This window comes from Melopsittacus undulatus, chromosome 9, assembly GCF_012275295.1.
Source record: "Melopsittacus undulatus isolate bMelUnd1 chromosome 9, bMelUnd1.mat.Z, whole genome shotgun sequence".
Taxonomy (NCBI): domain Eukaryota; kingdom Metazoa; phylum Chordata; class Aves; order Psittaciformes; family Psittaculidae; genus Melopsittacus; species Melopsittacus undulatus.
The window spans coordinates 10,309,682-10,334,555 of record NC_047535.1 but is presented as its reverse complement, the minus strand read 5'-3'; the positions used below and the strand labels follow the sequence as shown (position 1 = coordinate 10,334,555).

The 24,874-nt window shown below is 40.0% G+C and overlaps 1 protein-coding gene across 2 annotated transcripts; it reads left to right on the top strand.

The window, feature by feature from the left end:
* The first annotated feature begins 230 nt into the window (after positions 1-230).
* GATM (glycine amidinotransferase) lies at positions 231-13,170 on the top strand. 2 transcript variants are annotated; one of them, XM_034066279.1, is made up of 9 exons: positions 231-254; positions 3,567-3,782; positions 6,491-6,686; positions 7,823-8,013; positions 9,289-9,426; positions 9,702-9,866; positions 10,809-10,872; positions 10,970-11,086; positions 13,058-13,170. In XM_034066279.1, the coding sequence occupies exons 1-9, from the start codon at positions 231-233 to the stop codon at positions 13,168-13,170; spliced, it is 1,224 nt and encodes a 407-aa protein (XP_033922170.1). The 2 variants fall into 2 exon arrangements, with proteins under 2 accessions (XP_033922170.1, XP_005148779.2); XM_005148722.3 differs by lacking the exon at positions 231-254 and adding an exon at positions 3,047-3,115.
* The last annotated feature ends 11,704 nt before the right edge of the window (positions 13,171-24,874 follow it).

The following is a 24,874-nucleotide window of genomic DNA, read 5'->3' as shown; positions in this document are numbered from 1 at the left end:
TATAAAAAAATGCATAGAAATCCATTTAAAAAACCAAGCAAGTAACTTGTAGTTAATCTTTGTAGGCCAGATCTCAATAGCAATCTGAAGCTCTTGTTCCTGTTTCAAGTTAGAATTCCATACTGAGGTGAGGTTTGCAGTGGAAGAAAATACCTTTACTAGATCAGCATATAATTTTGAAAATAATTGGCAAGCTTTTGGGCTTTTAGGGTGTTATAAACATTCTAGCAATGATGTGTAATAATGTTACTGATGTGATCTTTATAAGAGTTTTGATCCAAAGAGCTCAGCACCTTCTTAGTCAAACACATGTTTAAGTAAGTTTCTCATATTTGGATGAATGATCTTTGCTTTATTTATCAACACTGGTGGTGTACTCTATGATTTATGTCACTGTTAAAATGTACATTGGCAGATGAAGCCCCTTGTAGAAGAGGAAGAAGAAAATATAAAGAGCTACATAGTATACAAAAGGCAAGAGAACTCTCATTTTGAAGCCAAAGAGGGAAGTGTGAAGAATGACACTTCAATGCACCATAAATGCAAAGTGGATGAAGTCTATATTGGGTGTTAAGGAATAAAAAGATGTAAGCAGAAACATATAAGTAAGTAACTGCTTTAAGGAGATGAATGAATTTTTTTTTCAAGTGACCCAGAAGATGGTCAAGTGATGAAAGAAGTGTAAGGATACCACTACAGTGCATTTTAGACAGGGCATTGATAGTATTGTAGGTATCAAGGCCCATGTGATGGCAACTTGGTGGTCAAATGACTGGTACTCAGTGAAGGCTGGAAGGAAAATACTGTTTGCCATGAGTAAAGGTTTCAAGGTCAGACCACAAATGTGTGAGTAGGAAAAGGAAAGAATTTCTGTTTTCACTGTACTTAAATGAAGATTGGCATACGTCCAGGAGGAGCTACCTCTGAGAAAGGAAAAACCAGACCTCTGAGATGTTTTCACTAGAAAAAATGTGAGCAGACAAAATGCAGTCCAGCAGAAAAATATAAAAAATGATGGAGCATTCAGCACGAAGCTCATTGCAAGGACAGTTCTAGGGACCCTGTAAAGGATAAACATGAGTAGTAAGTAGAAAAAGAATTGTTGTGCAGAGTCAGAAAAACTATGTAAACCGAGTTGAGAAAGAATGATCCAAAGGTCCAAAACTAGCTGATAAGTTGAAAAGGACAGAGAAAGAAGCAAGACCTTTGGATTTAGCCACAAGCCAATCATTAATTTTTTTAGAAGGTCAATGTGAGTAGACCGTAGCAAAATCAACGGAATGAAATAACAAACATTTGAGCAGGACTAGCATAACCTTAGTTGTTTAATATTATTATTAAATAAATGACATAAATTGGTAAATAGGAATTAAGTAGCATCAAGAAAACTCCCTTTAAAAACTAAAAAAAAAAATCATTGTATCCTTTTCAATATAAGAATAGTTTTTGAGGCAATTATGTTACAAATTAATCTTAACAACCCAAGATGAGTGAGTGATTTACAAAGAAGTTCTGCAGTCATGTGAAACAGGGTAAAGCGTGCTTGATGCCATGATGCTTGATATCATGCCAACTAAAATAATGAACTTTTCTGAGAAGTATGTAAATTCATGACGAGAGAATTCACACTGTCCTTTTTTTCCCTGGGAAGGTGCAGTTTACCTGTGCCAAAAAGGTGAACTGCTGAATGATGAATTACCCAGTAGAATGAAACTTGGTTACTTGTATGTCTAAGGCGTATTAAAACTGCACCTGATTTGCTGCAGTCTATGACCGTGGCTTATGTTTTAATATATGTTACTACTAGTAAAGTTTATTTCTTTCCTACTACAGATATGTCTGCGAGTTCACTAATACTACCTGCAATCTTACACATAGGAGTCATGTTAAATATCGTGTCTATTCACAGCCATGCCCACTGTTTTAGTTCCAGATAATGATGAAGGAGTATTGAACAAGGCTGAAGAAATGCCAGGCACTGCATGGGTGATATAGGCAGAACCAAAAATAATAAGGTTGAAAGAAATACGCAAACTTTTACAACTTTAAACAGACTCGGGAAAAAGTAACTTTTACTATGGCAGCTTTTTACTTTTGAAAGACAAAATCAAATTATTTCAAAGTGAAATTGTATGCAAAGCTGAGAAAATGGAAGAATAATCTGTCAGGGTAAGGGGGGGTATACTGAATATGAGTAGAGCTGGTAACAAATATTTCTCCTGCACCCCAGTTCTGTTGAAATAGAAACATTTTTGAAGATACTTCTGTTGATTTTGTCATGGAGACGAGATTCTGCAGGGAGAAGTACAGGTCTGCTGGGAGGTAACTGGTTTAGGTTTTGAGATTACTTTTCATCGTACTGCAATATGGATTTTGAGAAGGCAGAATCTAAGATGAAGTGTTAGGGATATCCTTGAAACACTCCTTCTGTAATTAAAATATTTCAAGTGAATCACAAAATGTTTAGGTTGTAGTCTAAAAATCTGATTTCTCAACAAATGGATTATTGGAATATTTGGTAAAATGGAATCTGTATACTGCAGGTTTCGTGAAGAATATGCGTATTTGATAACTAAAAATAATTGAATTATGCACTTGAGTACACTTTTTAGAGAAGAATTGTAAACCTGACTGGAAATCTTCAAAGTCAAATTGCTGCTAAAGCGCCGCTGGTGGGAATGAAATCCAGGTATGTTGAAAGAAGCCGTTGGAGATTGCCTCATCCAGCTAGACTGCGCCTCCGGGGCCCGGGCCGGGGTTCCTTCCTCTCCAACCGAGTTACGCCAGCACCCCGGCCCGGGATGCCGTGCTGCTGGGCGGACCCTTGCCCTCCTCGCCGGGGCCCCACCAGAACCCCACCGCCGCCCGGCAGCAGCCGCCCCAACCTAGGCTCCGCGCCGCTCCGCGCCCGCTCAGCCAATGGGTAGTGCGGGGGCGTGGCGGGCCGCGATAAAGGCTGCGGACCGGAGGGGGGGGCCCAATTGCGTTGTTGGTGGGGTGGGACCGGAGTAGTGCGAAGTTGTTGTGCGCGGTCCTGCCGGCAGACATGCTGCGAGTGCGGTGCTTCCGCGGGGGAAGCCGCGGGGCCGAAGCGGCGCATTACATCGCCTCGCGGGTTGGTGCCGCGCAGATCCGCTGCCGGGCTCGGGGCAGGGTGGACAGTGGGGTTGAGGATGCTCTGTTGGGAGAAGGTCATGTGTGGGCTATCCGCGCCGGTGGGTGCCGGCGTAAGGAGTGCTCCGACAGGTGGGAGCGGGCGCGGGGCGGCTGCGGGCTTCGACTGAGGCTGACCCATGCATCCTCCCAGTTCAGGAGCACAGTGTTCAGTGGCTTCAGTCGCTACTGTCAGTGCTGTGCTCTTAGTGTCATCACCCTTCTAAACTAAATGGATTTTCAATGGCAAATTGTCCCATAAGCACGTAGTAGGCTGTGAATAAATTGGAATGTCTGTAACAGCTCCAAATAGTGCAGATTGCTTTGGGATTACAGTGTAAGGCAATTGTGGACTGAACCATTGCTTTTTGCCTTTTTTTAAAGGAAAACATAATGTTCGCTTTTATTTTAAGCTTGGAAGAGTCTTTACAGGATGGGTGCAGCGATCTTTCCAGAGCACCCAGGCAGCTACGGCCTCCCAGAACACCTTTGCTGCTGATGACAAGGCTACTAGCCCTGTGCCTAAGGACTGTCTTGTTTGCTCATATAATGAATGGGACCCACTGGAAGAGGTCATTGTGGGAAGAGCTGAAAATGCTTGTGTCCCACCTTTTTCTGTGGAGGTTAAGGTAAATAACTCAACCTTTAATAGGAAATAATGGGGGCTTTTCTCTGTAAATCTGTTTAAGCTTTACAGTGCACACAGTGTGACGTTTACTCTTAAAGATTCTTTCTTCATTCAAAGTAGTTGTTTACATCTGTGAAACATTACAGTATACTTAGGTTGTACGTGTGCTTCTTCTTTTCACTTCCAACTGAATTAGCGGCTTTAGCAAGTCAGTAGTAGTGCAGTATGTGCAGTCTGCTTCAGTAATAGAGTGTTGATGCTATCAAAGTATATACTGTAGTTTCTGAGATAGCTGGTAGGATTGCTGAAGGTTTAATTGGGCTCAAAATTGCATAGGGTTACTACTTTAAAAAAGGGTATCTTTTTACTTAGTAGTCTGAGAAAGGTTGAGTTCTGTAACTGCAGGCTAGCAGGATGTTGATAATGTTAATTATTTACCACAGCAAATGTTTAAAATATATAGCAACTATAGGGAGCTGCTTATTAAAGAGAATTGTTTCCTTACAGCACACTATTAAATTTCTTTCTGAAAAGAGTTTTTCTTAAATGCTGCTACAGTTTCTCAGGTGCTTTCAGACAATTGTTTAAAAGGTGCATTGAGATTATTAAAACTCTTTTCTTTGTCCTGGCCATGGTACTTCTTGAAATGTCTGAAATGAGTTTTACGTATGCAAACAAAGGGGCTTGAAATCTCAGCCCTGAATTGGAATAAAAGAGATTTCCCGGTCATAAACCGTCTTCGTACTTATTCAGAAGGCAGGAAACATGAGTGGTGTGATAGTGTTAATTCTTTCTCTGTAGTAAATTTAAGATTATGCCATTGTATTTGTTCAACACAAGTGTCATTTCTCAGGTTTGGCAAAGAGTGGTACTAGTGGATGTGTGGCAAAGAGGGGAGCTGTACCTCTTGTGAACTGATGTCATGGCTGGCTCTGAAAATAACGTTTTAGCTTTACTTCTTAGGATAAACTTGTCTCATTAGCAGAACAGGCTTCTATAGGAATGCTAGGCACTTCATATGATCTGCATGTGACTTCTGAACAGCTGGCAAGTCTGAGGTGATCAGATTACCCAAGACATCACTTAGAGAAAAGGAACAAATTCCTTCAGGAAGGATGAATGAGGAATTAATTCCTTCAGGCAGGATGCTGGCTGAATGAGCAGGACTCTGGTAGAAGGAAGGCCTGACAACTTGCTCACCTGTTCCTGACCCTTTCTGCTACTGTTCCAGAAGGGCTCCATATGCCCTTGTTCCTCTGTCATGTTAGTGTTAGCAGAAACCCATCAAAACTGCTGGTTTCATAGTTTATAAATCGAATTAAGTACTTCCAGCAATACACTGAACTGAAGCACCATTGTTTACTTTTATTATGTCTGGATTTTCTTAACCATGAGAACCAAGACCTTATTTTGAATTAGTTTGTAAGAAGACCATTACAGGATTTCAGGACCAGAGGATTTAGGCTTGTAAAAGTTGTACTTGCTTTAGTCCAACCCTGATGGGTGAATTTATATCTCTTACATTTTCCAGACTTCTGCTGCACCTGAAGTATGATTCTAGCCAGCAAGGCATGTTGCCTGTATTTGGGGTGGCTTTAGAATCCCCCATGTCACCATTGTGACAGCAACAAAGTGAGGTTTTAACAAGGTCACTACAAATGTAGGCATTTTGGATGCTCAAGGTTGTTTTCATTTAAAAACATGTTTGCTACTCTTACTAAGTAGAGTCTATAGCATTTGCTGTGTTTGTACAGGTCTAGTGTAATAAGGACCAAATCTTCCATGGCCACTTGGCAGTACCAGCCACTAAATAACTGAAGTGTAATGCAATCTTTTGGGTTTCATCTGTGATTTGATAAATAAAGATGTTTTCTGTAGGGCTATGGCTAAGGAGTGGAAAAGAATTCTAGAAATATTGATTACATTATAATAGTATTTCCATCAGTAGAAACAAGTAATATAAGCTACTGTTGATTCTATATCAAAAAATATGAGGAAATGAAATATCCTGAAAATCCCATCTTAAAGTCCAATTTAACTTGTAAGCACGAATGAAATGTGTACTTCTCCACACTCCAGAATGGCTTTCCCATCTTTCCTGCTGTTCCTCAGAGGACTTTTTCTCTTGGGCATTTTGCCACATGTACAGTCTGCTGTTGGTACGAAGTCTGCGTGATAGTTCAATGAGCCTGCCTAGCACATACAGCTGAAATTAACTTTGTTATTTATGTGTGTATTTGTGCAGACATCAGCCATTCACAACTAGTCTTAACACTTATGTAAGTTTAAAGACTGGACACACGCATCATAAAACATCTAAGTGGAACCTTGCCAATAGTGTGTATAAATAGTAGTAAAACAAAAAATAAAGACAGCAGAGTGATACCAGGATAGGATTCTCAACCTGGAATAATCAGCCATTTATCTGAAGCACTGATACTTTTCCTTCCCACCCCCCCTCACCCTACCCCTTTATTTTAGAAGTATCATCTGGACCTTAACAATTCTTGACAACTCTTCAAAATATTGCAGGAATTAAAAAGAAGGCACACTATGACATGTTAGGATTATAATTCATGTGAAATAATGGAAAGTCAGTGATAGAAGAATAAGAAACTTTGAACATTAAGAGTTGTCTTGCACATCTATTTCACTCTACCAAAATAACTGATGGTTATTCTTTGTCCCTTACCTGTCCTTTTGTTTTAGGCAAACACATATGAAAAGTATTGGGGATTTTATCAGAAATATGGAGGCCAGAGCTTCCCCAAAGACCATTTAAAAAAAGCTATTGCTGAAATTGAAGAGATGTGCAATATTTTGAAAAGAGAAGGTGTCATTGTCAAGAGGCCTGATCCAATTGACTGGTCTGTGAAGTATAAAACACCCGATTTTGAGTCTACAGGTAAATGTGCTTCCCTTGTCAAAGGCCTTATTTGTTTAGCTCATGTGTAACACATTTTGGATGTCATCAAGTCTGTCTGTCTTGTTGGAGCAGGGTTATTGCCAGTGCTAGATGAAGTCAGTGATGACTTGGAAAATCTCCAGGGATGGAGATTCTGCCACCTGGTTTGCTGACCCTTTAGTGCTTCATGCATTTGCTAATGAGAGATATTTTCCTGATGCCTAACCTGAACTTTCCACACCAGCATCTATTCCCAGATTCCCTTGCAATGTTTTCACTGCCACTACCAAGAAGTGTTTATCTGTCATGTTTAGTGGCCCTGAAAGTAGCTTAGGCTGTTACTGCTTTGTCCCGTACTTGCCATGTGAAATAAGCTGAGGTCCCTCCACTACTTTTCCTAGGTCATGTGCTGTATTGCTCCCAAGTATGTTGATAGCCTTTTGTTGTATCTGTCTTAAACTATGAAGGTCAAAACTGTAGTTTTCCAGGAGGTTTGAATGTCTCTTTACTTACTGACCACATTCCTCCTTGTGTAACACCAGATGGCTTTGGTTACTTGCAGTGAGAGTGTACTGGCTCACAGTTGGCTTTCCATTTAGTCTCCAGGCTCTTTTCATGTCAGATGTCTTCTTATTAGGGAACAGACATTGTTAATGAAAAGTCGTAACAGGACTACCTGCACTATTTCTGTGTTTCATCAGATTCTTCTGTGCTATTACTTTATAGAAGGATAGTATATAGAGAAATGAGGTCCACTCTGGAGAACTTGCTACCCATCATCGCCTTTTAGTCATCTGAGTAATTCATAAGCATTTGTCTAGTTAATTTCCATTAACCAATTATGGAAGTGGAGGCTTGCAGATTGGGGATGGCTTTCATCCAGCCATGAGCTTGTTACAAAGTGAGGCTTTGTAGCAAAAGTTACAAATATTTTGAACAAAAAAAAATCACTTTGAAAACCCACTGAAGAATGTGAGGACTTCAAATTATGCACTGGTTTCCCTACTTTGCTACAGATGCTTTTTGCCATTCTCTTGGATAGAGGTAATAGTGAAAAGGAGGGTGAAATGTGAATAAGCTGAAAGAGCTGAGAAGAGCATATTTGTCTCAAAAGTTGATGGCCATTGTTCTTTCAGGTATGTATGCTGCCATGCCAAGAGATATCCTGTTGGTGGTGGGAAATGAAATCATTGAAGCACCTATGGCTTGGCGTGCTCGGTTCTTTGAGTATAGAGCATATAGACGAATAATCAAAGATTATTTCAACCAGGGTGCTAAGTGGACAGCTGCCCCCAAACCCACAATGGCAGATGAGCTCTACGATCAGGTATTGTTTTCATTTTGCTTCAGAAGTTCAGTTCTGGTTATATAGCATTTTGTTGATAGTTTCAACCTTACGTCTAGGTTTCATAAGGCAAAGTGGGACGGACACACACAAAACAAATCTGGATGTGCGCGGGTTTTCTAGAATATGCACATAGTCTGTAGCTGAAGCTGAGTGTGCAATTCACGAATAAGAAACAGGAAATTGTGTCTATTGAATTCAAGACTGCTTTGAATTGTTTTGATAACTGGCTGTAACTTAGCACTGGAGCAAGGAATGCTATAAAGACATCACAAAGAGTACTTTAAAGAATTAAGATTCCCTGAGAATGTCCATGTGTCCTAAGTGTATTAGGAAATGGGAAAGAATATATATTTTGTCACAGAAAAAAAACCTCATAATCTTTGTTCTGTATGATATTAGAATTGTGAATGTTACATAAAAGAAGTAGTAGAGGATGTAAACAGTATTTGCCTTCCAAATATTTAATTACATATTTCTTTATTTTTTTGCTATTGTCATAACTTTGACTCGAACAATTTTGGTAGTTTCCTATAGTCCCCCGAATGCATTAGGACCTTGGTAAGAGCGTCCATCGTAAGTGAATCAGAAGTGTTTGTGGAATGATTATACCTTTCTGGGAACAGTGACATCTTATCAATGATGTGACAAAGTCTGTTGAGTTACCTTAATCTGTCAGTATTAGAAAACTTCAAGAGCCTGTTCTAAAGCATGGAAATAGTTTTTGTTTGTCGTGGTTTTTTACACCTCATTTGTTCTTAATTACATTGTTTCCCTCTAAAATCTGTTTAAATTCCTGAAGATCTACCTTCTGGTTTGAAGTAGCGGTCCATTCTACAGTGTGAGAAAAGGAGGGAAATATTTTCTTGGGAAATAGCTTGCATACCAGTGTTTCTGTCACTGTGCAGTGATTTCTTGGAATGATGCTTCCAATCCACTGGCAGTAAATACTTTTGACCCAGAACATCATAGAGACAGTAGCTCTGAAAGAGTTAACTTTTTGGTGTAACTCTTATCACCTGTTCTTGAATGTACTTAAAGCCTTTTACTTAAACTTCCACATTTATGTGTTTTGGGTTTTTTTATTTATTATTGTTTTATTTTAGTAATAAGTAACCAAACCACACCAAAGGAACATTCTATCTATCAGTATAAATATACTTTCTTAATTTCAAAGCATTTTACAGTAACAAATAGTTTGAAAACATTCCCTTACCAACTCCAACCTAATGTTGCTATTCCTTTTTCTATAACTAGGATTATCCAATCCTCTCTGTTGAAGACAGGCATAAACTTGCTGCTCAGGGAAAGTTTGTGACTACTGAATTTGAGCCATGTTTTGATGCTGCTGATTTCATTAGAGCTGGAAGAGATATCTTTGTACAAAGAAGCCAGGTAAACAGTTTTCTTCCAACAGTTTTGCCATCTGAATGACTGATACTTACACTTAGCTCTTTTTGGATTCCTGAACAGAATTAAATGGGGTGTTGACAGAAGAAGTTGCCATTTCTAGAATGTCTGATGTACAGGACTGTTTTACAGATAAACAGCTAAAGGCACAACCTTCTAGTATTTTGACTTAAAATATTTGTTTTAAATCAAACTTTAGACAAACTAAGCTTGGATGCAGTTTTTCTAGCCCCGTGCAACTTACTTTGTCCTGTTTTCAGGTTACAAATTACATGGGCATTGAATGGATGAGGCGACATCTTGCACCAGACTATAGGGTGCATGTAATCTCCTTTAAGGATCCTAACCCTATGCACATTGATGCCACTTTTAATATCATTGGACCCGGTCTTGTGCTTTCTAACCCAGACCGTCCCTGTCATCAGGTAAGGGTGTAGCAGAATGGAAAGTGTTTTGTTTTTAAAAATTACCCAGCTGGATTAGGTCCCTGGTACATAGTGGCTCATCCACACATTTGTTTTGTATGCATTTGAATAAAATTTAATTGTTGAATTTAAATAGAACTCAGTTATTCAGTAACTTAGAGAGTATTTGCATCTTGACTTTAGAACTTTCTCAGCAGTGTAGTGACAGTTGTTCTCCCACAGTTTTCTGCTATTTCAGAGGGGTGGGTGAAAGGGGGAAGCTTTTCTTTAAAATCAGGCCGGGCTGGTTATTGAGTTTTTGGAATCGGAGCTCCACCTCGTGGTAACACTTGAGCTCTTCCAAGTATTCGCATACCGAAGTTGAAAATTCTCCTCAGCCAAATTACCCTCCTCTTATTTTTAACTTAATTGTGTAATTCTTAGGGACACAGATGAATCCGTACAATGACTTTATTTTCTTCCCTTTGTTAAATAAACGACATTTTCTTACGAAATGTGATGCAAATATAATTTTATGTGGTGTTTCTAGGGTTTTTGTTTCTGCAAATGGCAATGTAACTCATAATCAATGGCTTTTACAGTCATATGGGAATAAATAATAGAAAAACTAAAGAATTTAATACTTTTGGGCTGTTACTGATATCTTTACTTCACAAGCTCCAAACTGCATATGTTACCTCTTGTCTTTTAACATACCTTAGTATAAAGAGCATATAGAAAACCAGCAGAAAATGCTAGTGGTATGCAAAGTTTGAAAAGGGTTTAAAAAATGCTTGTATGAAAACTTGTATGAGGTTTGTGGATGGAGCTTGAATGAGGGCAAGAGTAGTGATGAACAGAGGGAAGGGGATGTCATGTATATCAAAGTAGCCTGAGAAGATGTGACATAGGTTGGAGAACATAATGTGATACTTTAAGACTCTAATTAAATTGCTCTTTCAGATTGAGCTTTTCAAGAAAGCAGGCTGGACTGTGATTCAACCCCCAGTGCCACTCATCCCAGATGGTATGTTTACTCCGTCTTTTCTAACAATTCCAAGAGTATTTTTAAGATAATATGAGGCAACACTGGTACAGTAGAAGGTTCATTCTCATGTGTTTAGATCACCCATTGTGGATGTCTTCTAAATGGCTCTCCATGAATGTCCTAATGCTGGATGAGAAACGTGTGATGGTGGATGCCAATGAGACATCAATTCAGAAGATGTTTGAAAATCTGGGTATGTCCTAACATATTTCCGCATATATTAAACCAAAATTATTGTGATACTAGCTGTGTGCATCAGGATGAACAAAGGTTTTGCTTAAAGTAGTCAGAGCAGCTAGCACTGGGAAAGTACTCAAAGAATTGGCTTAGCAAGTAAGAATCATTCAGTGATATCTCTCCTGAATACTTCAGTCATAGGAATATGTGCTTTTTACATCTTTTGTCCCTACAGCTTGCAGCAAATACAGGTATGAATAGCAATTAAAGTTACTGCTTTTGAATGAGCTTTTTTAATGTAAAACTGTTCAGTTCGGTGGTCAAAATTTGTCTCAACGAGGCTGGGTGTGCATATTGCTGAGTGATGTAGATCTGGCTATCCCTCATTTCCAAAATGGATCAGATTTTTCTAGTTTCAAACTTAACGTACTTCAAACTGTCTAATTAAGACAACTTAGGCCACGTATATCTGCTCATTTATGGAGAATTTCAGTTCTGTGAGGTGTAACCTCATGATAGGGTGGAATTTGTTTAGATATGCGGTGGTAGGAGAGTAGTAATCGAATATAAAATCTGAAAGTCTTATGCAGTGCTCACTGCAAAGACAAATAATAAACACTCAAAAAACTGAACTCATGCATTTAATCCAACTACTTCCACGATGCTGGGAGGGAAAGATGTAGGTAGATCTACTTGTGGCTCATATTTGGTTAGTAGGAAGGTGGCCAGGTTGCTTGGTGCTGCTACTGCCTGCCAGCTGACTATTGTTGCTGGGTAAGTACATGGTGATGTGAAACTTGACAGGATAGAAAGAAGATTGGTAGGTAGATGCAAAGTCAAGAGAAGTGAGGGAATCATTGTGTTATAGAGTAAAAGTTAACACTCCCCAGTAGCCAAAGACTCCTTTAAAGGGACAAAAATGATGGAAAGGAGAAAATGATCCAAAGGTGGAAGATAGCAACTGTGAACCTAGAAGAAGGGTTGGTGCCATGGATGTGAGTGCACTTACTGAAGCTTCCCTGAAATCTGAGATGATTGCAGGTGAGAACTATGCAATCTAATGTTTTAATCTGTTTAAAGAACAGCAGCCATTAGTGAATCCCTTAGCTTTCCAGTCTTAGGTTGTTTTAATTTTCTGCATGACCAAAGAGCTGAGGATTTATAAAAGCTGGAAAGTATTAAAAAATGAGGCTATTGATGCTAATTGTGACCTATCTTTCATGCTTGAACGTCACATTTTTGTATCAGTTCTAGATAAACTTCTGTAGTCAGTAAGTTTCTAGGACTGAAATGGGTCTATTGGGAACAAAACTACTGCTGACCTATATGATGGATTCCACTGAGCTGCTCCTTAGCTCTTGAAAGTACCAACAAGCAAAAAGGCAAGCTTCATAACAGAGAAGTCTTCTGATCCTAGTCCATCTGGCAGAACTTCATATAAGCTGAGCCACAGCTGAAATATCAGAGTAAAAAGAAGTGGGAGGAAGCTTAACCGAGGTAGTAAGTACAACAGACTCTTTCCCTTTTCATGGAAAAAGGGATTCAGAGCTCTGTATTTTGAATGCTGCATTTATTGAAAGGCACTTGAAAGAGCACATTCAGTGTCTGAACCATAAATGCTCAAACAGGTTAAAGTAAGTGTGCTTTGGTCATATATTGTAGCAGGATTTCAACTAATCTTTCACATACTGCAAAACCTGAATTTTATCTTTTTATTACTGGCACATAGTAACACCTCAAACACTGGCTGTCCTCCACGTGCTGTTATTCCTGACGGTATCACTAGAATAAACAAGCCAGCCATGTTCCTAGCTTGTTCTCTGCCCCAAATTTGGGAAAACAAATTCTTAACAAGGGAGTAGGAAATACTTTCAGTACTTGCATCTAGCCGTATGATCTGCTGAAGTATTATCTAATGTTCTGATCAAAGCTTACCACATGCATTTGAGATTTTAACTTTAATGTATGGGATGTATGTTTCTTGCAGGCATTTCTACAATTAAAGTGAATATCCGCCATGCCAATTCACTGGGAGGTGGTTTCCATTGCTGGACGTGTGATATCCGCCGTCGTGGTACCCTGCAGTCTTATTTTGACTAGCTAGGAGCCACATTAGTAGCAGTGGTTCAGCTTCTAAAATAAGCATAGGAAATGGGCAAGTTAATTTCACTTTTGTTAAAATGACTGCATGAGCTTTAGTGCTTGATCCAGTGGTCTGGTAAATGGTTTATTCTTACATACTCTTTACTTTCAGCAGTATAATAGAAGCTGCTTCCATCAGTACAGGTTATCTGGCTCCCTTGTTGAAAGACATCCCTCATCTTTTCACATTGGCCTTGAATGTAGAAACTCGAATAGCTTGGCTGCTAATTTTGGACATCTACCTCTATTTAGTTCTTCTATCAAATAGGCAGCTTGAAATATTAAACTTGAATGATATTTTTATTAGTTTTAATCAGTCTAATATATTTGTGTGCAATGAAGTTAAAATAGATGCAACTGTACAGATCTCTTATGGAACCAAGTAATTTTATAATGTTTTTAATGTTAAGCCATACAGTTATTTACAGAAAATTTCAATATGAACTTTTAAGATATATTCATTTGCCATGTCCTCCTACGTTTTCTTCTGATGCATGTTATGCATTGAATACTTTTTTATGTTGCTTTTTGTATTGCTGAAATTGGTTTTTATTTAAGCTTTACATATAGAAATGACAGCTAATATTCTGCTTGTACAGGTTTCACCCTGAATTGTTTACATAACTTAAAAAAGCACAAAACGAAAAAAACCCACCAGCAAACACCCCTGTAACCCTAAACCTCTGATAACTTTACAATCCCTTCATCCTTCAGCTGTAGCAGATACGGAAAGATGTATCAAACATGCCAGATGCTGGGAAGGAATTTGAGTATTGATTACTGAATATGTACTTTTTATGCTAATAAAGGTTTTTTTTGCATTCCCAACTTGTTGTGCTTCTGAAACTGAGTAAACATGAAATGTCCGGCCATGTGCATGTTTGTAGAATACAGATGGAAATAAAGCTTTTACATGGATTTATTTTTTTTTCTGTAAAACATATAACATCTTACATATGGCTGAAAGCCTTACATATAGCATTGTACTGTATTGTTCCTATAGTATGTTTCTGCTTCTGTTTTACGCAGATATATGACTGACGGGGAAAGTAACACTAAGATGTATTTTAGACACAGTTGGGTAGGACTAAATAGTTTGTATGTCAACAATCTAGAATGCTTTAAATTATGCCGGACTGGAAGAACTAATTAGTTGCCAGCATTCAACCCTGTTTTCCCTTTGAAATCAAAGCTCTTCAGACAATAGAAATTCATTTGCGTCTTCCTGTAACCAAGCTTTGCTTTCCAATTTTGCAAATGGAGCTGGACAGCTATGTAGAGGAGCATGCAGAGCAAGTCATCTTTCCTGTTGTTCTGCATGCTCTGGTGCTCAAATAATGTCTGTGTGTTTGTGCTTGGCATAATGTATCACAAGTTATAGCTGAAACCATTACAAACTCTGGCCAAATACAGATTAGTAGCAGGACCCATGCACCCCTCATACCTCCAGAACTAAGGAGACTCTATTTTGATATCCTGTAATATATGACCCCTACTTGACAGGGGGGTGGTGATTTATACAAACATTACAAATGCTCTAACTTCATCTCAGTTTACTCTTCTGGAGCAATTGTAGTATAAGACCATCACAACTTCTGTTTTTCTCCCTAAATTAACATGATAGACCCACAGTGATGGAAGTGCTGCATGTGCCATGACCTTAGTTTTCCCTTTCTCTGGAAAACACACTGCATCTGCTGTGATATGATTAATCATTTATTTCTTGTTCTTCAGAGCCTCGTTATTCTGATAATAAACATGCAGTTTCTTAAAAAATAACATAGACTGAAGATTTTTGACATCAGAGGGAAACACTCAAGACACATTTAGCTTCAGCATTAGACTAATCTTAAGTTAATTCCCAACTAAAGTTTTTCAGTTACTAATGTTCGTGTGCTATTCAGATTCACAGTGTTGAATTGAGGCATGGGTATCCAATGGTGAACATGACTGGAAAACTGTTAAGAAGCTTGGGTAGTTCTTTATACACGCATAGGAGAAATGCAAAAAGCAAATGGCCAAAACTCCAGCAAGGACTGTCATTCACCCTTCGTCCCTTTGTGTTAAGAATTTTTGGTTTTAGCTTTTTCTGTTTCGTATGGATTCTCACCTCCCTGATTCTCAGGCTCTGTTGCTTGCGGGCTGTTTCTTTTTAGGGATGTGATGCACTTCCATGGAACCATGTGCTCTTTGAATCTACTGGACACCTGCATATTTTCCTAGGGTTTTAAAGAAAGTGTAGTAATTATTACTTTGATGACAACTATACAAACTGTTGCTGGCACAAAGCTGTCTTTACAACAGGCCTGTCTCACTGCTTTTTTTTTTATTTCTTCATTTTGGGAAGCTGAACTAACCCAACCAAAAAAGAAGTACTGACTAAGAAGTTTAGGCTTCTAGTTTAACAGGAAAGCAGTGCTTTTATTATGCTTTCCTATTTAGACCATGACCAAAAAAAAAAAAAGTAAATTTTCAAGTTTCTAATGTTATAGTTCAGCTTTAGCCTTCTTACTTGTAATACTCACTTGAAAAGCAGCTTCAAGAATTATTATCACTTTCCTTTCATAACCAGGAGTTTTGTTGGTTTCCTTAGGTGAAATTGATACACAGAGTAGCTGGAATTGAGCCCTTTCTGTACCCTTTTTGGTAAACTGCATTGTGCTTAAAAAAATCTGGGTATAGTCTCAAATGCATTTATTTTCCATTCATGAAAGAAATTCCATTTAGAAAATAATATTATTCAGCACCAAATTTAAGTGCCAAAACTGTCTTTATAAGCATTTCAGCCTTTTCTTAGCTTTTTTGCTTCTCTGTTATCAAATGCTTCTTTTTCATCTTAAAACAGCTCACACAGTACCAAGTCTTTCAGCCTGGAAACCACCAGCATGCTTCTGAAGTTGCTTAGGGGTTTTTTTTTCTGTCAGTAATAGAAGTTCTTTCACCTCATACATAGAGGGTTTTGAGTAGTTTGGGAATAGGCTTGTCTCTTACATCACTTTTGCTGCAACAAGGAAGGCAGGGTGGTTGTTCCATATGACTATAGGCTCAGTTCAATTTTAGTAGCTATATCAGCATACAAATCAGCAATACACACTATCAGAAATGCACTTACACAAGGTATTGTTACTACCATTGGTTTGGGACAGAGGATCTGGTGGTACAAATATTTTTTTCCCAAACCTGACTCCTTCGCTGACCTTGAGTTAGTCCATTAGCCAATCTGTTTCATGTAAGTTAAAAGGGAACAACAGTTAGGCACTCTGTGAGGTATAGCAGTGATTAAACAGTAAGTGCTTGGAAACTGTTCCAGCCTACGAAAATGCTGGAGACTATTTGGGAACCCTGTGGGATCCTGTCAAAGTCTCTTCCAGCGCAAGACCAGGGAGGGCAGAATTTGTATCTCCACTGCAGCTACCAGTGGAAGGAGGATGAAGATTTATTCACAGATATATTTACAAATGTCTCTTGAGATATGCATGTCTGTATTACCAAATCTGAAATCACCATATCTCACAATTCCTTCTACTAGTATTATTTGGCGATATGAGTGTGCTGCTATAGGAGAGAATTTATGAAGTGGACAATGTAGTGATAAAAATTCAAAGGCAAATTTAAAAGTTCTAGTGGTCTGTCTTTATAGTGGAAGAACTTGAAAAATGCTGATGAGAAGCAACGTTTTCCGCAGTAACCCATTCAAGAGGGAGTGATGAAGAGACAGCAAAACCTTTAGAGAAATGATGAAGGGAACATTATGGTGTTGTTATGGTCGATAACATCACATAATATTAATACATATAATCTTCTGAGTTATTTTTATTCTTGCAGTGCATGTTACAGTTGGTTTTGGTTAGACAAGACCCTGGAAATAGGAATGTACAATGGGAAACAGAAGGGCTTCTGTTCTGCTTTGATACCTAATTACCAGCAATGTTTTGAGGCCAAATGACATGTGGGCAAGAGGATACTACTAGCCGAAGAAAGCAGGAATGGTGGTGTGTGACCACCTCTGTTCCAGGTTTCAGTTCATATGTAAGTAAAGCTAATTAAAGGTGGGTTGGACTTCAGTTCTCCCTTACTTGTTTTTCAGAGGCTGAGAAGGCCCTAAATACTTTGCTGGGCAAAAGGTCAACTTCAGCTTTCAAACTAGACAGCGCTGTCAAAAGAAGCAGCAGAAATACAGACCTGACTGGGGGGCTAAAATATTGCATCAGCTAGAGCCCTAAGGAGAGGTGATGAATCTGCTGGTGCTCTACAGAGCATGGTTCAGGGTGGGGTCAGCTCATCTGCAGGCGATAGCAAACCACTCCCTGGGGAGGATCCCTGGAGACCTGGTATTTCCTTCCTTTTTTGCTCCTGGAACTCAGCTGTAGTAAGCTGATCGGTTATGAGAAGGCAGTGTGTTTGTATAGATACCTGTAATAAGGTTCTTTATGTTTGCCTTTCAGACAAGATACAATTTTAAAGTACCAGCACCAAGCCAGAGAGGATGTGTTAAGAAGGTAAAAGTCTTTGAGGCAGGGATAGCCTCCTGCTGTAGTTCATGGTTGGGAACATCAAGTGCTGATATGATACCAAGAGGGAGGAAAGGGTTGACCTACTTAGTGGGCAGAATGGAAAGAATAGTTTTCTCCACTCAGTTGCTTCAGGCTGTGTCTGTGCTAGCAGAAAATGGTTGTTTCTTGTTTCTGTATGTCACGAATGTTTCTGCTCTTAAAATACTCTTTTGTTGCTGTTTCTTGGAACCATATGATTAATAACCCAAACTGCAAAGCTCGGTGGACAGTTCTGCAGCTGCTATGTTAATCTTAAAAACGCTGATGTCTACATGCCTCCATGTAAAATTAGTTTTGCTTTTATGTCAACAATTAGGCTCACTGTGGATATGTTTTTTCTCTGGTTTTATACAGTGCTGGTGGAAGTTAGACTGTTGGATCCACAGATCAAGTCAAAGATGCTGCTACAGTTTAATTCCCTTTTCCAGCCTCCCAGACTGGCTGAGGCTCTTTATTCCTGTTAAAGAGAGAGCCCAGTGTGTTTAGCTGTGCTGAAACTGTTGAATACCCCTCGGCCTCTGACATTTATTACTTCCCAAGAGGGGCTGCTTCTGCTTTCCTTCTGCGAGAGTGCTCTCTGAGCTTAATTAAACAGGCAGGAAATAACTTTATGATAATGAAAGATGTCCCAAGTTAGTGGTTCATTCATTAGTTTATAGGAAACTGTCACAATTTATGAGTTAATGAAGCCAGATGTATGAATGAGGAACAGAACCTTCTAAACAATTTCTTACTACTGTGTTATTTTCATAAGCTTGATGGTATGATTAATTGGGCAGCTCCACAAAAGATAGAACATGCAGTGGATTTGCTAGTCTATAACAGCTTACATCATCTCCCTGCTCCCTCTCTGTCTTGAAGGACAAGAATGAGGGAGAAACTGTTTGGTTGAGACCCAGACAGGATAATACGAAGGTGACTCCAACTGGCAGGGATAAGCAGGAGGAGGAACTGACAGATAGTAAGGTAACTCCCTCAGGTATATTCATTTTCCTGTTATCTGCATGGATGATTGTTTGAGGACCTGATAGACTTCATTGTGCTTCTGCATGTCCCCATGTAGAAGAAAGTATAGAAATACTAGTTGGTGTTTCTGTGTTGGCATCTCATTGGTGTTGTTTCCTGATGTGTAATATACCTGGTCCTACTTTAGGGAGTTTTGTATCTTTGCCTTATCTGTTTGGGATATGAGATGCTAAAGTGACAAACCCAGTGTAACTATAGCTGTGGCCTTGCTGCAGTTTAAGACACTTGAAGAAAGGCAAATTCTAAGAACTGCATGTGGGGCAAACAGAATTATTAGAGCCAAATAATAAAAATAGTCTGTACTTCAAGATAGACAAAAAGCCACTTATGGGGCTTAGATGCACACACATCTTAGCAGTATAGGGAACGTGATGATCTCTTGTCCTACCCCTTCTACAGCTCTGACCGTAAGATGTGACAGTTGGATCTGAGCACAGATGCAGAATGTCACCATTGCCTGGTACTTCTTTCTGTCTGATTTAGTAGGATCTCAGATCCATGCTTCCCAGACACAAAGGATAACACAGAGGAGTGTGAGGGAAATGAAGGCTGAATTGTTGAAGGCTTTGGATGGGTGTGTCTGTGTATAGTACTTGAGGCAACTGAATTCCTCCTTGGCTTTCCCTACAGCTGCAGGGAGTGAGGTGGAGGAAGGGTGGTCATTGTGGCTTGGCTGCCCTGCAGCTGCTCCATGACTTAAGGAGAGCAACAAGTGGGTTGTTTTTTTTTTAAAGTCATACCTAACCTTCCACTTCTAAACTCTGGTTCTCATCCATCCTGTTTTACACACTCAGTATTGCCTCTATCTTTTTGTGTTCACCACTGTGTCACATACATTTTTAGCTCGTTTATGGACTTGGACTTATGCACCTATTTTATTGTGACTGTGTGCTGCTTTTGGCTGGGATAAAGTTAATTTTCTTCGTAGTAGCTGGTATGGGGTTATGTTTTGGATTTGTGCTGGAAACAGTGTTGATAACATAAAGGATGTTTGGTAGTGCTGAGCAGTGCTTGCACAGCATCAGGGCCTTTTCTACTTCTCACACAAACTCACCAGCAATAGGCTGGAGGTACACAAGGGTTTGGGAGGGGACACAGCCAGAAGAGCTGACCCCCGCTGACCAAAGGGATATTCTACACCGTATGATTACAGCAGCACTAGAGGGTGCTGCTGTAATGTCAGTAGCTTTCCTCCAGTCTACCCTAAGGGATGTTTTAGAACAATTTTTGTTAATTCATCTTGTTCCTGTTGATGTTTTGATCAAAGGCGGTAAACATGCCTCAAAATGTTTTTCACATCTAGGTATCATTTGTTTGATCACACATAAAGTGCTATTTCTCAGCATCCTATATATGTGAAAGCAATTGCTGTGGACTACAAGGACACAGTTGGATATTTGTGTAAAGGCTTGCTGTATTGTTTAGGCTTGCATAGGCTGCCAGAAATTACATTAGGGACAAACGAGGATTGAACTCTGCCTTTTTAAACCTTCGTCACATGGGCTGAGCACCACAAAAAATGTATGGACATAGTCATTGATTTTAAAATTATGACTCAGAAGCCGTACAATGTTACGGTCATTCCCCATTGTCTTAGATCCCTCCTTGTGGTTCAGTTCTGCCTCCCTCTCTACAGGAATGTATGTAGAAATGTTGGTATATCATTGAGCTGCAATACAGGTGAGATTTCTGTGGGTGATACGGTTTTTCTTAGCAGTTCCTGTTCCCTCAGGTTACAATTCAGAATATTTCCTTCTGTTAAGGAAAATGTACTGCTAGAAATATACAGTGTATTTGGTTGAACCAGTACTTAACCTGGTCTGGAAGCTATTCACGTTACCCTTAAGAAATTCAATGTTGTTAGGACAAAATAGAATTTAAATTTATTTCTGCAGAAGCAGCAATTTCCTGTGAATTGCACATTATTTCTTCTGCAAGTTGAAATCTTGTCTTGATGGTACATCAGTGATGTGCTTTTGAGCAGCAAATTTAAATTCAGACACAATCTATCCTCTACTCTTTTCTCTATATTACTTCTGAGTCAGCAAGGCATTGGAATAACTGTGAGGTGACCTGCTTGATGTGTATAGGGATGCTGGGTAGAGTTGGCCTAGCTTAGCTGTAATACTGAACAGTGTTCAGTGACCTGGGTTCTGTTACACAGCTCATGTAGAATTATGCCAGAACTGTTAGTTTTATCTGCAGTTGACTGGTGAGCAGTAAGGTCACTACTGGGTGTGTGATATCCATGGAGAATAGGAAGTAATAACATTTTTTTTATTTAATACTTTTTAAAGTACCATTACTTAATACTTTGTGATATCAGTATCTAATATTTAATGCATGCAAGTATTTGGTTTACCACAGGCTTTCCTCCCATGGGGGAAAAAATGGTCATTGCTTCCTTCAGTATGGTAGTGGCAACAATAACTTTTTCTGGGTGTGTGGGTTTGCTGCTCCCAAGTGTCTTCAATTTTGAAGACTGAGGAATTGTACAAACCCACCCTTCCTTTCTGGGCAAGAAAGCATGAATTAAATTGCTTTTAAATTGCTTTGATCTTGTGGTGGGCTGGACTTCCCTTGGGATGGCTGACATCAGGAAGCTGGCATCTAATGTTGCAAGGTGTTTGTGGTGCCATAGAGAGTTCCTGAAAAGAAGAGTGAAATAGGGTGGCTGTCTTGGTTTGTAACAAGGCAAGGAGAAACCTCGTTCTTCTGCAAAGCAAAGGCCTGCTGAGAGTCTACTGCAGCACCTTGTTCATCATATGTAATTTAGCTTTGTTTTGAAGGGATAGGTCTCTCCAGCTCCTTACCCCAACCCTATTTGCAAATCCCCATTCCTTGGGAGAACTCAAGGGCTGTTAGAAGGACAGTAAATACAGTCATGAAAGGAGAAAAAAAAATGAATTGCAGAGGCTGAGTTACTTGGCCATGGTGAAAGGAAATCAAACAAGACATGGAGATAAATAATCTGTCTTCTAGGTGTGTGGCTTGTACTTTATATTGCCATTCTCTTTTCTATATATCCAGTAATGTGTGGTAAATGGGACACAGGCCCATCCACAGAGGATTGCAGTGGTTGTCCTTATCAATTAGGCAGTTAGGCAGTGATTTCACAATTGTAGCTCATTTTCTTCATTGTGAAGCTGAGAGACGGGCTGTACTGCGTCAGGACTGTCTGCAAACACCAGCATATCCAGATTCTGCCCCCGCTTTTGCTCACAGATAAGCACAGTATGATGCAAAATGAGATTTCTTTCCTAAACAAGAAGAGATTTATAATGGCCAAACACTCAAGGTATGCCAAACCATAAACCCTTTGCAATGATCTTCAGGATGCAGTAATTTCTGTCATAACTTGTGAGTTCAGCTCACAAGCCTTTCCTAACTGGAACAAACAGGTTTATTTCACTATACTAAGAGTCCATGTTTTCTCATAGCATCCCTGATCCCTGCCTTGCAGCTTATCTCAGAAAGGAAAAAAATGTAAACCTTTAGTTTAATGTTGACTATTAGCATTAAAGTTAGAGCGGGATGTCCATTAACCTGTTCTGACACGTTTATTTGTGGCAGCAGCATGTTACTGACAGGCCAGGGCAGGCTTTGTAATGGGCAGCCTTACCAAGGCTTGGGTCAAAGGCCTGTAGGACCTGAGGTCTGAGGTTTTTGCTTGTGCCAGCTCTGTATTCAGCTGAACATCCAGCTCTATGAGGTATGAACAGTGTTGAGGTGTCACTAATGGCCTGGCATTGCCAGCTCTGGGGCAGCCTGGAATAAAGCCTCTCCCAGCCTGAAGTCAAATGTACCCATCTCTGTGGTACGGGCAGCTTCCTTCTGGTGGGACTTCTTGATGGCACGATCTTGGCCAGAACCCTTTTGCTCAGCAGGGTACTTGCAGGATCTCTCATGCCTCCTGGACCACCTATTTTCATGAACCTGACATCCCTTCTCTCTTGACTTTGCTAGAGGCTGGCCCTATTGCAAGGAAATCGGGCAGAGCCTGCAGGTAATACAGTGCAATTTCCTTATGAAATAAAATGAGAAATAGTTTTTAGCTTTCCCTGCTGGTCCAGAGGAAGTACCAGTCATTTCAGGCATGTTTGTGATGCTTTCTACTTGCCTCTGCTTTAGAAATGCAGAGTTCTTCTGTCTATAGCCACTTCCATTTAACAGCTCCTCCTGCAGAGGTGAGCGGTGTTGGTGCCTGCTTTCTGAGGGAGAGAGCTCAACCACATCATGCTGCGGGCTCTCATGAAATAAAAAAGGAAACTGGTACCCAGCTGCAATTACAGCTCTCACTGATCTCCACTCCTGGACTGCACTTCAAAGCCATCTTTCGACTCATCTGCACTATTCCTTTTTCCTCTTCTTTCCTTTCCTGGTGGACTTTGACATCAGGACTGCAGATGTACAAATGGGCTGAAAAGTTCAGTTTCTGGCTTGGTACCTGGGGCAAGATCCTCCAGCCACAAGTCACCTTCTGACGTGGGGAAGAGCAGTCACCCTTGTTTTATAGGGGAAAACCACTGAGCTGCAGACACGAATGTCTGGCCTGTCATTGCCCAAGCAGTTAGTGTGACTCATGTATAGGGAGAGTCCTGATTTCCTAAATTAGTCTGAAGTAAACCAAGCTGTGGGCTATCCTTCCTGTGATCTGACACAACTTGGAACAGATGTCTGGTTTATGCTAAAGGTTGAAGCTGAAAACCTTGTGAGTTTGCTTCTCCACAGCAACCATAGGAAAGTTTATCTTACGTTATGCTGCGTATGGGGAAAGCGTTTCCTTTGATTGCTCTGTTTTAAATTAGGAAATGGTCAATTCAAAACCAAAAAACCCTGTGAAAATTACTGCCACAGAATGTCATCAAAGCAGAAGACATAGCACGGACACCTACGTGGATAATGAGATACAGTGCTTTTCCTTGCTATGTAGTGCAAGCAAACTTCAGAAGGCTAGTTTTGCATACTCTGGAACATAGCTGATATGTCACTAAATGGGTGACCTGTAAAGGGAAACCAGAGAAAAAAACCAAAATGCAAAGCAATTTGATAATTTGGGCAGGCCCCTTACCTGTGCTCTTTAAAATTCAGCAGGCAATTAGTGATCAGAGATTTTTGCCCAAGAGAGTAACACGAATCATGGAAATCAGTCCATGAAGCTGCTACAATAAATAACCCTTGTGAATAATTGGGGTACAGATTGGTATAGTTCCTGCCCCCACCCTGTTCCCTGTCTTATACCCCGCACTAGCTGGATGGGGGGGGGGGGGGGTGGCCAGAGGGACCCTAGGGAGTCTTCGTGCAGCACTGTGCAGGATCAATGCTGGAGAGGCTGTCCGGTTCTGCACTGTTAAAGCTCTTTGACTGTCAGAAAATGATCTGGGCATATAAGATCACAGAAAGGGAGATTTAAACTTGGTGAATATTCGTAGCAGCAGTCTGTGTGTAGCAGAATCTTCCAGCTGGGAAGGGAGTACCTTGGCTGGTTAGCTGTTGGTTGGATGGTGAGTTCATGAGGGAGCCTCAAATTATTTCAAACTTGCTGAGCTGTGCTGCCACAGTGGAATGAGCATGTGCCCGGGGACTGGAGGACTGTAGGCCTGTGGGTTGGCCACTGGGAGAAGCCTGGGGTGGTGTTACACTAGTGCCCATACCCTGCGGGGGCAAGTCAGCTTTGCTTTGCCATCGGCTTTTGTGGGCAAATGATAGGAGTCTATGTGTCAGTGGACAGAGATGCAAGTTTGATGAAGACATTGAAGATTATCAGTGCACAGCCACCTGTTGTTGTGCTGAGTATTATTAGTCTCACAGCTCACATGGGGAAACCGAGGCACAGAGCTTTTGATTCACCTCTCAAAATCACTGAATCAATGGCAAAGACAAATTAGGTTGCTGGTTTCCAGATCTGCACTCTTATGCTTTGCTGCCTCTCCGTAAAGAGACATCTTTGCCCTTATACTTTGTGCATGGTTGTTTGTCATTTGACTTCACTTCTTTGATATAAATAATCAACAATGCATACACCTCGTTTAGAGTTAGACATACACTACTCACAATGTTTGTGGGCCTGGAACTATTCATGT

Excerpts from the sequence above, each read along its gene's own strand:
- GATM (XM_005148722.3), top strand. The coding sequence starts at position 3,047 with ATGCTGCGAGTGCGGTGCTTCCGCGGGGGAAGCCGCGGGGCCGAAGCG. Across the intron at positions 9,867-10,808 it reads CAGACCGTCCCTGTCATCAG|ATTGAGCTTTTCAAGAAAGC; the intron begins GTAAGGGTGTAG and ends TTGCTCTTTCAG. Across the intron at positions 10,873-10,969 it reads AGTGCCACTCATCCCAGATG|ATCACCCATTGTGGATGTCT; the intron begins GTATGTTTACTC and ends TCATGTGTTTAG.